This window comes from Hemicordylus capensis, chromosome 2, assembly GCF_027244095.1.
Source record: "Hemicordylus capensis ecotype Gifberg chromosome 2, rHemCap1.1.pri, whole genome shotgun sequence".
NCBI lineage: Eukaryota > Metazoa > Chordata > Lepidosauria > Squamata > Cordylidae > Hemicordylus > Hemicordylus capensis.
Genome location: NC_069658.1, coordinates 141298598 through 141316522, shown reverse-complemented (window position 1 = coordinate 141316522; position 17925 = coordinate 141298598). Strand labels below are relative to the sequence as shown.

The 17925-nt window shown below is 40.4% G+C and overlaps 1 protein-coding gene across 2 annotated transcripts in view; it reads right to left on the bottom strand.

The window, feature by feature from the left end:
• Positions 1-7993: 7993 nt before the first annotated feature.
• Positions 7994-17925, bottom strand: part of RNF170 (ring finger protein 170) — a 38420-nt gene continuing 28488 nt past the window's right edge. For both annotated transcript variants that reach the window (XM_053289426.1, XM_053289427.1), the window contains exons 6-8: positions 15774-15847; positions 14470-14574; positions 7994-13075 (exon numbers count right to left, since the gene is read on the bottom strand). In XM_053289426.1, the coding sequence (XP_053145401.1) occupies positions 12806-13075; positions 14470-14574; positions 15774-15847 (449 nt within the window). In that variant the 3' untranslated portion in view covers positions 7994-12805. The remainder of the gene's footprint in view (positions 13076-14469; positions 14575-15773; positions 15848-17925) is intronic.

Here is a 17925-nt window from a genome sequence, read left to right as displayed (position 1 = left end):
ATAGGAAGCTGCCATATACTGAGTCAGACCATTGGTCTATCTAGCTCAGTATTGTCTTCACAGACTGGCAGTGGCTTCTCCAAGGTTGCAGGCAGGAATCTCTCTCAGCCCTATCTTGGAGATGCAAGGAAGGGAACTTGGAACCTTCTGTTGCTCTTCTCAGAGCGCCTCCATCCCTGAGGTGAATATCTTACAGTGTGCACACTTCTAGTCTCCCATTCAAATGCAACCAGGGCAGAGCTTGCTTAGCTAAGGGGACAAGTCATGCTTGCTACCACAAGACCAGCTCTCCAAAAGGGACTCTGAATTCAAGATGAACCCCCCACATACTATATTTAACAAAAAAGAACTGGCAGTGGGGAGGTACTCATCTTGGATTCGTATACATATGGTATGCCAACCACTGTGTACCAAGTGCAGGTAACAATGCTCTGGAAAGGCATCACCGAATTGTGCAGTGATTTGCATGTCTATTCTACATTTCTGCACCTGGGGCAGGAATTTTCCCCATGACTCAATGTGAGGCTTAAAGGCCCAAGAGGAGGCTAGGCTAATTTTTTTCTGGTCAGTTGGCAACCTTAGAATCCATCTGTTGGATTAAATTTGCCTAAATTTGTAGGAAGAGTGGAAAAATAAGACATATCTGAAGCACAACATATGTTTAGAGAGGAGCGCAACAGCTTTCTGTGCCATGTATTTGAGCCAAGCTATTAGTAACACCTGATATACCCCCTACTACTCATTAGTCACCTGCCAGCAATGAGCCATTCCATTAGTATTCGCGCTGGCTTTGCTGTTCCCTCTCTCGCTCTGCCACCAATTAAGCATCTGTTCACCATGCAAAAACAGATCATCTCCTTATGAAACAAGGCACAAACATTTCAATTTTAGATTAAAAAGAAATCTGCTGTAAATAATCATTGAGTAGCTTAAAAAAAAAGTTAGAATCAGATTGTCCTCAAAGTCCTGTAAAAAATAACAAGTTTCTGTTTATTGAAGAGTTTGGAATATTCCTTTCTAGGATTTGGGATCTAGTCAGCTTTAGTGACTCATGTTTTCCTCTCTGTTCTTTGCAGTACCCGAGGGCATGTCTGCAATATACATTATGCTGGCTTAACTGACATGCAGTTCTAGTTTTATGCAGAATTAGGTACCCCATAATTGATTTGTTTATAAAATTTATCTCATTTCTATTGCATTTTTTGCTGGCGGGCAGCATGCAAGTTATTATTCCATTGTATTTTCACAACAACCCTGTTAAGTGGGTTGGGCTGAGATGAGAGAGACTGACTAGGCCATTGAATGAGAGATCCAGCGTGGTGTAGTGGTTAGAGTGCTGGACTAGGACCGGGGAGACCCGAGTTCAAATCCCCATTCAGCCATGAGACTTGCTGGGTGACTCTGGGCCAGTCACTTCTCTCTCAACCTAACCTACTTCACAAGGTTGTTGTGAGGAGAAGCTTAAGTATGTAGTACACTGCTCTGGGCTCCTTGGAGGAAGAGCGGGATATAAAATGTAAATAAAAATAATAATAATGTTCTCCTGCCATACAGAATATGGCAGATATTTTGCTGGAGAGGACCTGATCTGGGGCAAAAGGATGCCAGAATTAATCAGTAAAATAACTTTGCCTACATCTGAAGCCCTGGATTAATTTATAGTTTAGGTCTTTTCTTGTGAATGAGAGACACATTATCTTACCGAAAGGGGTCTTAACTCCAGCCTGGTTTGCACATGCAGCTGGGCTGAATGCTATAATAGCATCTAGGTGGATTGTACCACTGCAGGTGGACGATCCTATTTTTGAATTCTTCCCTGTGTAAAACGTAAATCAGGGGAAAGTACTAGTTCATTTTTACTTGCAAGGACATGCTTATGTAGGGCACTAAAAAATGTGATCCTCCAGCGAGTAAGTGAATGTTGTCTCATACAGCAATATATATTAAAACCAGCTGGTTTTACACTTTAAATGGTTTGTTTACATCATATAGAAGAGATCTTTACTTTCTGTTCCTCTTGGTGGCTTTATTATAATTTTTTACACATATGGCCCTGCCACATACAGTGATGCAGTAACCAGAACAAGTAATTGGGAACTCCATCTTGCTTCCCCTGAGGCAATGTGCAAATATTTTCACACATATGGCTGACACAGGCAAGTGGGTTGGATGCTACTTTTTACAACAGACCTTTTATATTTATTGTTATTTCTATACCGCCTTTCATTACAATAGTCTCAAGGCAATTTACTAAACATTTAACCATATAAAACCATAAAAACATATGCTGGAACTATGCTACAGACTGTGTCATACAGGACTTCCTGAAGGCAGCCCTCCTCCTGCCTCCTCTCTTCCTGACTGGCTGGCTAGTACTCAGGTTCAGCTCACCCCTCCCTCAGCCTGACTGACAGGCTCAGCAGGGAGGGAAATGTCACTGAGCAGCAGCCAGACAGTCATAAGGAGAGGAGGGAGGAAGAGATGCTGCCTGGCACTCCTTCCCTCTCCCCATTTAGTTTACTGCTAAATCCTGGGATGAAATCTGGGATTCAGTTTCCCATGGAAAACTTTGACAGGGGTGTGTTGTGTGTGTGGGCAAGTGCAAGAGAAAGAACAGGCAGAGAAGAAAGATAAGAGTATTGTGGTTGTATGGATATATGAGGTGATTGTAGTAGGTATATGGGCTTTAAAAGTGTTTCTGAGCTGGGGAACGGATGCGCATGAGAGAGAGAGAGAGCACACGCAATGCCAGCTCAGGTATGGTGAAGAAGGCTGCCCAAGAAGGGACGAAGCTGGTCAGCAAGTATAACTGAAAGGAGAGCTGGTTTTGTGGTAGCAAGCATGACTTGTCCCCTTAGCTAAGCAGGGTCTGCCCTGCTTGCATATGACAGAGAGACTAGAAGTGTGAGCACTGTCAGATATTCCCCTCAGGGGATGGAGCGGCTCTGCAAAGAGCATAAGAAGGTTCCAAGTTCCCTCCCTGGCTTCTCCACGATAGGGATGGAATGGAAAAAATTCCATTTTTGAAGGGTTTATTCTTGGGAGTGAGTGCATAAACAGTGCCAGAATATAGCACTTCTCATTATTCTCTTTCTCTTGTATTGTACCCTTTATAAAGTGGTGTAAGAATGTAATATGTAATACGGCACCCTGCTCCTCAAAGGGCCTGCACATTCTTTACCCCAAAATGGAGTCATCTTTGCTCATTGTGCCTCAGCCCTCAATATGCAGCTAGTCTCATACACTGCATTCCATCCCTTGAATATGAATTGCCTGCCTCAGCATTCATTATAAAAAAAAAAGTCTCAGAATGGATTTCCAGACTAACAGCAGGCAGCACCTTTTCATCTCTGAAGTGTCAGAGTTTTGCCCCTAGGCTAGGAGCACTCTCCCACGGTATCCTCAAAGTGGCATGGGCTGGTCATTCAGCCGGGTGAACAAGCAATCCACGTACAGTAGTTCATTAAAGTCAAGACACCAAATGCCTTGGTTGGGGAGGTGCCAAAATCAAACTTTGCCTAGCGGGCGTAAAAACCTAAAAACAAAACCCTAGGACCGACACTGGTATTATGAACTGTTTATGTTTTGTTGAAGCCATTGAGTGAAATTTGTATCTTGAATAAAATGCATTCAGCTAAAAGTGAAATTAATAATTTTCATATGGCATCTTTGTTCAGTTGATTGATCTTGAATGCACCAATGAGTTACATGACAAAATCTATTTTATACTTGGACAACTCAAATTTAATTTTATGGTGTGCTGATGACAGTGAAAGTGAGAAAGTGAACACATAAAGTACCAGGCAACTGCTGTTTGATTAATGTGCTGTTTCAAGTAGTATAGTGCATTCTATCATCTCAGGACTCTGCTAGCCCATTAGGGATGTGCACAAAGCATTTTGTGAACAAAGTATTTCATGCACATCTGGGGTGTGTGAGAGCAGGTGCTTTAAAAGGAGGAAGGCAGGTCTTACCTACGACTCCATCGCTCCTCCACCCCACCTCACCCCACTGCAGCACTGTCAGTATTAAACAGACACACTGTCTGCACTGAAAAGCCACCCCGCAGGACTGCTTCCTGTTTGGAAACAGGAAGTTCCCTGTCCTCTGCTGACCACAGCAGCACGTGTCAGCATGCACATGGTATCCGTGCCTGTGCGGGCACCATTTGTGTGGCCAGCAATACATGCTGACCACACAAATGGTGGCCACATGTGTGCAGATGTTCCCAGCAGTGTGTGCCAATGCCTCACACACACTGCTGGGAACAGGGAACTTCCTGTTCCCAAGCAGGAAGCAGCCCTGCAGCGTGGCTTTTCAGAACAGGCAGTGCAGCTGTTTAATATTGACAGCACTGTGCTGGAAAAGGAGCAACTGAAGGGCAGGTAAGACCTGCCCTCCTCCTTTTAAAAGCATCTGCTTGCTGCCTGCTGAAACGATTCGGCTGGGGCAGTTCTAAGAGTTTCAGTGCCTCAAACAAGAGGTGCCAAAATGCTTTGTGCACATCCCTACAGCCCACTCTCCTCATTCTGCTACATATTAAGAAACTAATGGAACACATTAGTTGAGATTAACCTAAGTTCTCTTGTGCACCATGGGACTTAGTTGTGACTAACTTCAGCTAGAGCAGAGGTTCTAATGCCCAGACCTCCAAATTCTTCCTGGTTTAATGGTCAAATAGCTGTGAGATGTATTTGAGACCATGATGATTTTCATTTCAAATTATACTCTTGGGAATCCTGGGATTCCTCAAAACCTTCTTCAGGGTTCCTCAGTGAGAACATAAATAATGGTGGACAAACTTCCTTTTGTCTTCTTTTGGACAAATTTCCTCTTCAATGCAGGAAATTTGGGCCATATTCCAAGGTGGGTTCTACTAGGGTAGTTCACGAGAGGCAACATGGAGCCCAATAGGCATTGCCAAGGTGTTATGTGAATTGAGTATATCATCTTCTAAAATATGCTGCAGAATACTTTGCAATACAAAAAGGCTTTCTGTAGTAGATGCACATAAATTTCTCAACCTCAGAAAAGATTATTTCAACATCAGGGTTTTTCTTACTGTTCATACTAAGCAAATATTAAAGACAGTCTTAGGTCTAGGTTTAGATAATATTAGCTTATCTTATTATGCCGTTTCAGATGCAGTGCATTTATCAAGAGGGGAACTCTGAGGAGAAATGTAAAAAAAAAAAAAGACTCAATTTAATGGTCTAAAGAAAGAAAGTTATGGAACAGCAATGTACTGATCTGGCTGAATGTTGAAAATATGAAATAATTTCAGTCTTGTTTGAATCCACTTACATTTCTTAGGCAGAGTAATGTGTATACATGAGATTTCACTTTTGATGGGCCATGGCAAATGTTGCAAGATGACTAAACATAGTTCCAGTAAGATATGTAGGGATTTATGGAGTTATTTATCAGTTTCGTTGTCCGGATCATTATACATCGGTTGAAAATGGGGACATTACCTATGTATCAGCTTTTCAAATTAAACCGCCCAGAACCTTTGGATGGGATGGAATAAAAATGTAATAAACAAACAAGCATAAGTTGGCAAAGACACAAAATAACCATCTTAAAGCCAAGCTACACTGGATTAGGACCACGGTGTGCAGGGATGAGCTTTTTAATTATTTATCTCTGCCATGATATAGACTGAACCTCCCTGAAGCTAACTGCCCCAGGAATAAAGCTATCATCATGGCACTAATAGGAACTTTCCTCTTGGGGCAAGTAGTAGCCACAGGGCCCACCAATCCAAATCAGGACCATGTTAGGGGCAAAGGGGTGAAGTCCTCCTCAGTAGCACCTTACAAAAACATCTTAAATGGGGGATAGCGTTGGTAGAGCTATTTATAGTTAAAGGGTGTGTGTGTGGTTGAACAGAAATTTTAAAAAACTGTGTAAAAATAAGTTGGTACATCACACAATGCATAGTCATTCTAGCTAGAACTGTACTAGTATCTTGAGAGGGAGGGCATCTTTTCAGACCACTAAATGATAATTATATCCTATTGTAGCAATCAGCCCTTCCCTTAGCCTAAAAAGTGAACTGGAAGGGAACCCTGTCCTGTCAGTCAGTCAGTGACCTCTAGGGATCAGCCACTCAGTACATGGTGACTGGGACGTAGGGGGCCTGCTGGCAGGAAGTGAAGGGATCCTTTGTTCTTGGGCAGTTGGAGCCAGACAGGGGAAGCAACAGGTTGGCTGGCCAAGCCATGGCAGCAACCAGGAACTCTGCAGGGGCCTGAAGTCTCTACCATGATTTTGGTGAGTTCAGGGAAGAAACCAAGGCTTGGCTTCGGGGAAGGGATTAGCCAGGGAACCATGTGTTAGGTAGCTGGCATCAGATTTCTTTATTTTAATGCTTTGCAGATCCTTACAATTGGTCCATTGTGTTTTATTTTGTAACAATCTTCTCAGACGCTAGATGGAACCCTTTTATCCACTCAGGGCTCTGTAGAAGTCTCTGTACCCTATAAAGGTGCTTTTAAAGGTTCCTCGCAACTGGGGTGCTTTCTGAATTATCTTTGCAAATGGGTAACCAAGATTTTAAAGTGTTCTTTTTGGAAGTAAAGTACTGAGTGTTCGCTGTTACCTGTAACTGAAGCTGCTGGAGCCTCAGACTGGAGCAGTCAGTAGTCTTTCTTTTTTAAAAAAAATTAAGTTTTCTCTGTTTCTTTGTAATTACACCTGCCTCTGAGTGGATTTTTAACTCCGGAAAAGGTGGTTTTACTCTGGTGCAAGCATGCCTCAAGGTTAATTGTTCAGCAACCTACCAAGTTTTCTCATCATGTGTAGGCTGTTTTCTCATCATGTGTAGGTTTTTATATTTTTTCCATTTGGTAAAAGAAAGGGAGTCTCCCTGGACACTCACCCAAATCCAGGGAGGAGTTAAACTCTGTAATTAGGGCGTGGTGGCAGCAATTACCAAGAAAGGTTACGTTTTGAAGCCTTTGTTGAGCAGACATGGAGAGAATGAATCAGCATTTTTCTTTCCCCCGCATGGGCTTGCTTTGAGACAAAGGCTGGGCTTAAATTCACCATTTGCTAGTCTCCATTTGTTACACCTATTAATTCAAAACCATGAGCACAGAAATTATGATTCATTTTAATATTAAATGAAAAAGTGTCTGCTGTAGCACGTGTGTCTGCCGTAGCACACCTCGTGTGTCTGCTGTAGCACACCTCAAGATTGCCAAAATAAGAGTGAAAACCTGCAAGATTTTTTTTTTTTTTTTGCGATTATTTCCTATGTGTGTATGCATTATATAATGTGAAATGTCCTTTTATGGGATACTTCCGGCTCACTGAAATAATGCTAAAAGGCTACAGGAGACAGCTGCAGTACAGACATGTCCTGTAGAAAGAGTAGCCCATCTTTTAGTGCAAGGTTCTTACTGCCAAAATGTATTTCAACAGTGCATGGGAAATAAAACCTACCAACAGCTATATAATTAATAAGCTACTATTCAAAATATCCCTAGAGTACAAAAAACAAAACAAAAACCTAAGTATGAACTTGGTGCCAGTGACATCTGAGGCAGGCTGCCAAATTCTGCCCTGCCTGCTGCTCCCTGGCTTGGCAGCAGTGCTAATAGTCACACCTCCTCATCAGCAGCACACTGAATTTGAAAAGGAGAGGTCAGAGTGGAAGAAATGTGGATAGGAGAGTGGTGGGCTAAAGCATCTCCCCTTCCTTCCGTTCTCCAGACCTGGAGACTCCTGGTCTACCATGGCTCCATTCTCCCCTCAGTTTCAAATCCAAGGAGAATCACATTTTTGACCTATTGGGTCAGGTTGAGCAGAGGTAGGTGTAGCCCCCAACTCCACCCTAATAATCCACCCTGAGATGATCACCTCTGCTTGCCTCATTATGAAGCCAGCTCTGTTTAGTGCTTGTAACAATTTTTCAAGAAATAACATAGTTCAAAAGATCGGAAATCAGATCCTTACAACCGCTCAAAAGAAACAGATTAACACAATGTTCCCATTTTAAACATGGTTTATTATGAGTAAACACAAGAACCAGGTTAAATTTTTATATAAAAGATCTATGGGACCACGCAGTCTACAGCCCCATAGATCTCTGGTAACCATTTCATACCATCTTCAGTTATTCATTATTCCTCATAGGAAAGTCAGCTGTTGAACAGTTCTGTAGTAAACAATTCATACATAGCATTTGCAAGAAAAAGCCCACCAGGTGTCCTCAAGGTTGCTTTTAGCCAGTGCGTGTGCATGAATGCTAGAAAGCATGATGTAATCATTATTATCCTATCATAAACATCAACTATCAGAACAATTTAAGAAAAAAGGCAAGCTTTATGTTTGGAATATTTGGTTTTGTCTTTCTAGAAATCTTTATACTAGGTCTTTCTAGAAAGGATGGCTGCCACCCTAAATATTATTAGTTTAATCCAGTTATTTTCTATGGAATCGATTCATAACCTTTAGGATTTCTGGTCAAAAGATTCCTATGGAAATGTTTCAGAATACTGAAAAATTCATCGCTTCTGAATGAGAAGAATCTTTAAATAAAACAGAAGTGTTCTCTTACCTGACGTAATACTGTATCTGGTGATTGGGCTGAAATATTTTCTCTCATTTAAGCAATTTCTATTAGAAATGAATGAAATTACTACCTAAGTGCATCGTTGTTAGGTAGGAAATTTCTGCATCCATTCCTATGGAGCAACACAGAGGATTTACAGAGCAAGATATCAAATTCAGTTATTCTCCTCCACAGCTCCAGGCAGGAAGTAAAAGCATTTATCTGAAGAGTATAGATTTATGGAAGCTGATGGATGCAGCAATATGACTGTTTCTAGTTTAAAATTATATACTGAGGGTATAAAAATGCTGATTTGTCCTGTTTTGACTGAAGCAAAAAACAACAAGCAGGACAAATGGTCTGTGGCAGTGTTTCTTAACCTTGGGTCCCCATATGTTCGACTACAACTCCCATCATCCCCAGACATGGCCTTTGTGGCTGAAGATGATGGGATGAAGAGTTGTAATCCAACAACATCTGCGGGCCCAAGGTTATGAAACTCTGGTCTGTGGTGAATGTGTATATTTTAAAAAAATGGCAGGTGGGGAGAGAGAAAGGAGTAAAGGCTCTGATAAGAGGGGCATGCATAGGCAGGACAAGAGCTGTTCAGAGGGATAACCTGTAACTTTTGTCATAACCAGCCACCTGTAATGAAGTACAAAAATGCTTACAAAAATGTCCAGAGGTGATCAGTGACAGATTATCAAGTGTGGTGTGGTCTGAGCTCACTTCTCACAATATCATCCATAGCAGAGGCATACACACTAAAGCCAGTTGAAAGACAGCCTAAGGATATGTAGTTACTTGAGGACTTATGATGAGGTAGCAGAACAAGGAACTTGGGGGGGGGGGAGAATCAATGAGGGTAGCAAAAAAACAAAGAAAAAAGATCTCTTGTTCTTGTAGTGAGCCGAAATCAGTTTTACTCAAAGCAAAAAGAGATACTCTGCTTAATAAGAATATTCAGCTACCCGGAAATATACAGGAGAGAACCTTGTTACTCATGGTGGTTCCGTTCCTTGCCTACTGCCGTGAGTAATGGAACCACAACTAATGAGGCATTAGGGCTATATGGAAAGGGTGGTTAGGTTCTAGGGTGGAGTGTGGGAAATTAAGTGGCAAAACAGGTCAAAAAATGATCCAAAACTCACTGTGGTGTGCTCCTCAGGTCCCCAATGTGCCCAGGAATGCCCTCTAAAGAGGGAAATGCCCCTGAAAACCTGCAGGGAAAAGTCCATTTTTAAAAAATGAGCCACAAAATGGCTCCTCCTGGACTCTGTGAAACAATATGGTGGCCCGAAGTTATCTCCACGATCACTTCCAGCCCTCTAGGAACCATGGATAAGTGCTTTTTAACCCCTTCATATCTGTGCATACCGAAAAGAGTGTCAATGAGACACCCCGCAGATATGTGGAACCACAAATAAAGGTTCTGTGAATAATGAGGTTCTCCTGTACAAGGCAATACGTATCAAAGTGGGACTCCAGCTCTTTGATTTTGCAACTGTTTTAGACGCACAGGGGAGATTTCTGACAAATCTCAAAAGACTGAAGCTGTCCCCTTTCCATAAAACTCGTATATATTTGATTGAGGCTCTGCTGTTCTTAACATACACTCATGCCTCCATGCTTTACCCCCAGTGTATAATTCCAGGCAGAATTTGGATTGGCTAAACATCAAGCAAGACATCATGCTGGCATTTTAGCTGAGGTAGCCAACAAATAATTATCACATATTAGAGATGACAAGACACAGTGAGCAGAAGTTTTACAAGGAATTAGAGGCAGCCCGAAATACCCAGAAAGCACTTGTAAAGTTGTTCATTTTAAATCATTTTTCTCTCTTTCCCTTGCTTTTAAATATTTAGGATAGAACAAACCTACTTTAAACTTCAAGTTGAACAATTACATTCAAATATACTATGCAAATGCACTTAACATATACATTCCAACATGTTCATGCGTCTGTGTTGGCACTCAGAAGCCTTATGCATTGATGACTACATGAACAATAAGATTTCAAAACAGGTCCCCAGGTTGGACTATTTTAACAAAGGGGATTAGATATTCTATTAGCAAGCACTAGAGTTAACTGCTTTTAAAATAATACATACTTCTAACAGTAAAGAAGCATCATTAGTAAATGGGATACGAGTTTTCTTCGACAATCATTTCATCAAACTGAAGCACTTGCCTTAAACAGACACCACAAAAAGTTACTGCAAAACGGTCAGCAAAAATAATACTCCTGCTCCCTAAACTATGGGCATGAGATCTCACACTCCAGCATGAATTTTCTTCACCTTTAAAGATAATTAATGTTAGTGGTGGCACTGACTTTAACCATAGTTACACGAACCAGGTTTTGTTAAGCATAATTCAAAACTAGGCTTTTAAGCTAGTTAACAATCCTGGCTAATCATCTTATTTAAGATAAATGATGATGTAAATATTTTCTAAGCCTGGTGCAGCTAATTTGTGTTGGAGAGTAGGAGGAGAATGAGGTGTCCCATGGCCTGCTTCCACAGGATCCCTTAATGATCTTTCAAGAAGCTCTATGTTTCTTCACCTGCAGTAATGGCCTCATACTTTCCCCCCGGTCCATATTCTAGGCAAGAGATGGTCAAACATGAAGCAAGAACTAAATAGTGATTTATGCCCGGGTAAGGACAACCTGTCCATTGGCCCAGAGTCCCCACATCTTTTCTGTATACTTTTGTTTGTTTTGTTAAGTCTTCTGTTATAATACATAACATCTTTTTATAGCAAAGTGTTTTTCTGTCCCCTCAAAACATGGATGTCAACTTTGGGTCTAAAAGGAGAGCGGGCCGGGGCCAAGTGTCCACAGGTCAGTGCATTCCTAGATGCAGTTTTGAATGCAATGGAATAAACAATGGAATAAACAACCCTTCTCTCCTCTCACAAGCATCAAGTACATTTCTGGCGGAGTAAGTGGCTGAAATAGGGAGGGTCCAGTAGTATTTAGGACACAGGAAGCTGCTTTCTATCGAGTCAGACCACTGGTCCATCTAACTCACTATCGTCCACCCACACTGGCAGCTCTCCAGGGCTCCTGCCCAGCCTTACCTGGAGATATCAGGGACGGAACCTGGGACCTTCTGTAGGCAAAGCACCTGCTCCACCACTGAGGGCTAGCATGTGCTGCAAGATTAGAAGCTGTGCAACCTGGTCATGCAGTATGCCTTCTTGGAAGCTCCTATCAAGTTCAACTATGCGTACTCCAAAGTAAACACGTATAAGATTAAGTCAAGTAAAAATAACCACCATAATATTTATGGTCTTTGTGACCAGATATTCTTTCAAGTAGCTCCAACAACATTCAGATTTACAATTCAGCTAATTGCTAAACCAATCATAACCAAGTAAACATATAAAGATTCCAATTAGTATTTCATATATGATTGGGGATCCCAGCAATGGCTGAAAGTTTCACCCTATATTGCACCACACTTATATCCATGTTAGTTTCCATCTGAGCTAGGCTATCTTTTCTTTTATCCATACTTGGATAAACTTGACAATGCAAAATTTTATAGAAAAAAACCCAGAGAGTATCTTCCATCACAGAATGGGCAGCATTCAAGGTGTTTCTTCTCTATGGAAAGAGCACATTCCATGGCACTGAGTTCATATGGAGAGAAATGTATGTAATTTTATAAAGTTGCAGTTAAAGCAATACTGTGCTTATTGTATTTGTGCATTATGATGCTGCAGCCCAAGCTTCTTTTGATAGCTGTTCCGCTTGAGCATTTCCTGCATAGACAGAGATGCTAAACAATTAGATTTAAAAAACCCAACAACCCCTTCCACAATGAGGCAATAAGACAACTTTGAAGCTGTACACTGAATATGAAACTGTACATTGAGCAGTGTCCATAAAAGTACATATCCAGTTAGCTCAAATACTTTTTTTTTGTTAAACATCCTCTCTGAAATTCCCTTTTATAATTGGAGTTACCTTAAACAACATACAGTTACTCATCTGTTGTAAACATACATAAGAAGTGTATTACATGTTCAACTAAATCTCTTTTATATCACATATATAAAAATTCCAGTTTGGTGTCACCATGATTTCGGTTCCTCATGCTTGCATAAGATGTCTGGCTAGAAGCTATTTAATGGCAGAAACTGAAAGTGTGTCAAGATGATTTACTTTATAGTGGTTCAATTAGTTAAGCTGTCCCCATAATGCTTCTGAATGTTGGTCACTGACACTTGCCTTCATCTATTCAGCCTTTGCGTTATGACTTCTCGGTACATAATAGAGATGTATATGAGTAGTAGAAAGACCACAAAGAAATCATCCAAAAATCCCAGAATTCCAAACAAAGCTTCAGGTAGAAAATCCAGAGGTGATGCCAGATACAACAAAGCTCCCAGCAGGCATAGGAATATTCTGATTCGGAACATCCAGAACAGACCTCCAACAGAAAACATTTCTCTGAATGCATGACGCAATAATGTGGGCAAATCCATAATCCTCTCCATAATCTAGAGAGAGAGAATGAGAGAGCATGCACATAAGATAAATTTTTGGCTTATATTACACACAGAATGTAGTATCTAACAAGCACATACACTAAGCTCATGCAAGCAAACAGAAATTATAACATTGGTAAAACAACAGAGCTTCACTCTATTTCCCCAGAATGCCCATCACCCCCATTCTCCAAATCTCATACTTGCAAATCTGTACTAATCCATATGGACTCTAAACTGAAAAAAAGTATTTGCATCAGAGTCTTTTCAGACACAGAAGTAGAAGATTAAGGTTAACAAGCACATGGACTAAATAAAATATTTCAAGGCTTTACAGCTCTGTCCAAAACACACTTGTGACTTCATATGGAGACATAACTTTTCCCAAGTGCTCACAGCGCCTCACACATTATTTTACTAATCCTTACAACAACCCTAGAAGGCAGGCCAATATCGGCATCACCCTATTATAGATGGGGGAGAAAGGGGGACTGAGGCTGAGAGATGTTGGCTTACCAAAAGCAACTTAAAGAATTAATGGCTGAGGATAAATGTGAACTCAAGACCTTTTGACTCACATCTTGTTCTCTTAACACACTACTTTGCATAAGTACTCTTAAGTTCATTTGGTACTGCTGAACTTTCTAGAGTTTGAGTGCAAAGAGCTGTGACCTCAAACAGAATGGAGGCAGGAAAGATTATGAGCTGATCAGGGGAAATTCAGTACAATTTGCTGCACCTATTCCTCTGTGTCAGCTTTAAAGCTACTTTTTAAGCAAAAAAGCAAAAACAAATGTCACAGATATTAAAAACAAAGTAACCTCTTCATTCCTTTGTTTACTTGATTCAACTTTTTCCTATGCAATAATGAACTTTTAAAAACTGCAACCTTTTCAACTGAAACTTCAAATATGTTATGACATTTCAGGATGGGTTTTAAGATGTAAGCTGCTTGTTGTCATGTAGTGCCCTGTGTAATCAATTCTATTTTGATGTGTTGTCTCTGCTATTTGTTTTACAATGCTTTACTAAAGTCGTGAATAAACTAGGATCTTAATAGAGACTTTGTTTCTAGAGTTCTTATTAGGGAACACAATGTTGCATGTGCTAGACTGGAGCCTTGTATTCTACAGTTTCCTGATGTTTCTTAAAGCTAATCTAAACACTGCGGTGTGAGGGCTCATCTAACTAGAGAAATCCACAGCGATATATTCCAGCTACAAAAGATGCTGTGAGTTAGCACTATGTTGATAAGACAGTAGGAAGGCTAAACCTTTGAAGGGAAGCTTGGCAAAAAAAAAGCTTGCAAAAATCATGTATCTGAAGTAAATCCCACATTTCCCCCAAATTCAGCATGCCAATAAGAATTATTCTTGATCTTATTGGGTCTCTGTCCCCACACATACCGATCTTGGCTGTCCTGAGAATCTCCTGTTGTAATCAGTGACATCCTGAAGTACCTGTGCTCCATTCTGCTGGCCCTCACTGAAGAGTGGTAAAAATAAAGTTACCTGTATACAACAAAAAACAGTCTTTTGAAACCAGCATTCAGTTCTTTTGTTTCCTTTCAATAATAGTATTTTAAAATACTATTAATTACTATTACTTTTTTGAATTTTAATGTGTTTTTATCTATTATGATGTTTATCTTTTTATAAATTTTAAATGTTTTATATTTTATATTATGTTTTAATTCTGTACACTGCCTAGAGATTTCAATACTTGGCGGTATATAAATCAATCAACCAATCAATCGATTAAATGATTATGGAAAGCCATATACTAAAATATGACGACTAATGATGAAGTCAAGCATAAGAGCAAGATCTGAGCTCTGAGATGGATGTGATCATAGAAATGTTTCTGCCAGGCCTCTCTTACAACCACTGGGTTTACACATACTGTTGAGCTTGGAGAAATTTGGCAGTGCTTTTGACTTGTAGCATTTTTGCCTTGAGAAATTTGGCAGTGCTTTTGCCTTGAAGCATGTGTCATATTAGTTCAATATGAGCAGCACTAACCATAGTCTCAGCAAAACAAAACATAGAAGGGGCAGGGGAGAAAATTTCGCTCGCAGAACAAACATCATATTTCACCATAAACATTCATCTGAATTTTTGCAGTAAGGACGCTTTAAGAAACATTAAACTATTGCCTACATACAATGCACAAGGGAGTGCTACAAACATTTTATTGATAGCAATCTGGGCCTATTTAGTTACATTGCTTTCCCATGGACTGCAAGCAAATGTATAATTCAGAATCAGAATTGAAAAAGTGGGCTCCAATCCACAACAGCTATGTTATAGTACATGCATTAGGCAGAGCATTGTTAATACTCCTGGCTATTTTTCTACAAAGACTAACATGGCTACCCCTCTGGAGTTCATAATCTAAAATGGTCACCAGCATAAATTTCTAAAGCAAATGTAAAACATTTACATTAAAGAATGTATAATGTACTTGAGAATATATATATTATTATATACAAACATTATCCTAAAAAAAAAAGTTTTTAAGATCACAGGCTTTAAAAAGTAACAATGGGAATTGCTTTACCCAACTCTATTATTCTGACTTCATTTCAAGTAGACATTCAATTTTATTAAAATCCCTCACATACCATTCTGCTTAAAGGAAAAATGCAGGGTAAAGCTTGTAGAACTGTGGCTTGGATTTGACATTAGAATTTTGAATATTAGTATATTACCGTCTGTCTGCAGATGGGGCAGTGTATCGCACCCAACCATGAACCACACCTCCAGTACGCAACAATGCAGGAACCTAAGGAAAGAATATAATTACTACCTTCTTACATTGAAGATATTCAAGGAGAAGTCATCATTTCGCTGAAAGGAAATCTGATGGAGAGGAACCAAACCATTAAAAATTTGGGTTCAGTGCAGTTTAATGAGTATTCCTCTGTCTCTCTGGTTTAGTTCTGGTTCAGACGTTAACTTTTAATATGCACTTCAGTAACCAATGTAGACATTTTGAACTGGTTTAGGCACATTTTGTGCAGAATATCGCCATACTCTTTTGCCTGCAATAAACTGGTTGCTTATCTGTAACTATTGATCTTTAAGTGATCTATAGGTATTCATAAGCCTGGGTACTGCGACTGCACAGGACTTTGCAGGGTAGAATTCTCAAGCTCCTCATGCTCTCTAACCACACCCAGTGCAACTATTAATTTGGTGGTTAGAGGGCCAATCCCATCAGTTCCTGGACTACCTCTGTGTGAAACGACCATCATACAACTTGAAATGACAGTGGTAAAAAGAATAAAAGGTTAGTGTAAGGAATGGCTTTTGCAGCGGGGAGGCCGGGAGAGTTTTATGAATACCTACAGATCACTTAAAAGATCAATAGTTAAAGGTAAGCAACCTGTTTTATCTTTGAAGTGATCCATATGGTATTAATAAGCCTGGGTGATTGATAAGCTTACCCAGGAAGGTGGGTGTAGCAAGCTACTGCAAGACCCTCTGTAAGCCAAAATTAGCTGCAGCAGCCACCCACAAATCCAATGCATAAATGCTTCACAAATGGCAGGTTGGATAACCAGGTTGTAGCTTGGCAGATATCCTACATTCTGATCCCCGACAGGTAGGCAGCTGAAGATGCATTGTGGAATGTGCCTTAATAGTGCATAGAGGGAGTCATGCCTTAAGTTTTATATGCAAAAAGAATTAGTTTCACCAGCCAGTGCAACATACACTGGCGAGAGATAGCATTCCCTTGAAGCTTGTTTTTATAGGCCACAAAAAGGGAAGGCTTTTTTCATATTGCTTTGGTTCTCTCAAGGTAATAAAATAAAGTCCTATGTACATCCAAGGTGTGCAGAGAATAGTCACTGAGCAACTTAGATTCTGGAAAAAGGCAGCTAACACTATCTCAGTATTCAAGTGAAAATCTGATATAATTTTCGGCAAGAATTTAGGATCTGTCCACATTACCACCTTGTTTGGGTAAATTTGCATGTAAGACACATCCACCCTTTAAGCAGTCAGTTCACTGACTCTTCCTGCACTAGTAATTGCAACCAAGAAGGTCGTCTTAAGGCTCACAAGCTTCAAAGAAGCTGTTGACAAAGATTCAAAGGGTGCTGTAGTAAGTGCTGAAAGAACTAACGATAAGCTCCACTGCTCCATTGGTTCTCGAACTGGAGGATATAGGTTATTCAAATCCCTCAGGAAGCGTTTACAGTCAGAATGCGAAAATACAGTTTCCCCAACCCAACCTGGAAACTTGGAAGATATCACAGCTGATTGATTAAGTGCTGTCAAGTAGGTATCGACTCTTAGTGACCACATAGATGGATTCTATCCAGGATGATGTGTCTTCAACTTGGCCTTTAAGGTCTCTCAGTGGTACATTCACTGCTGTCATAATCAAGTCCATCCACCTTGCCGCTGGTCATCCTCTTCTTCTCTTTCCTTCAACTTTCCCCAGCATTACGGATTTCTCAAGGGAGCTGGGTTTTTGCATAATGTGTCCAAAGCATGATAGTTTGAGCCTGGTCATTTGTGCCTTGAGTGAAAATTCTGGATTGATCTGTTCTATGATCCATTTGTTTGTTTTCCTGGCTGTCCATGGTATCCTCAAAAGTCTTCTCCAGCACCAAAGCGTCAATGCTTTTTCTATCTTGCTTCTTCAAAGTCCAGCTTTTGCATCCATAGACTGCCATGGGAAAAACCATGGTCCAAATAATTCTAATATTTGTAGCTGTGGACACGTCACAGCATCTAAATATCCTTCCCAAGGCCTTCATTGCAACCCTATCAAGTGCTAGTCTGCAGAGAATTTCTTGACTGCTGGATCCTTTACTGTTGATGGTCAATCCTAAAAGGCAGAAGCTATCC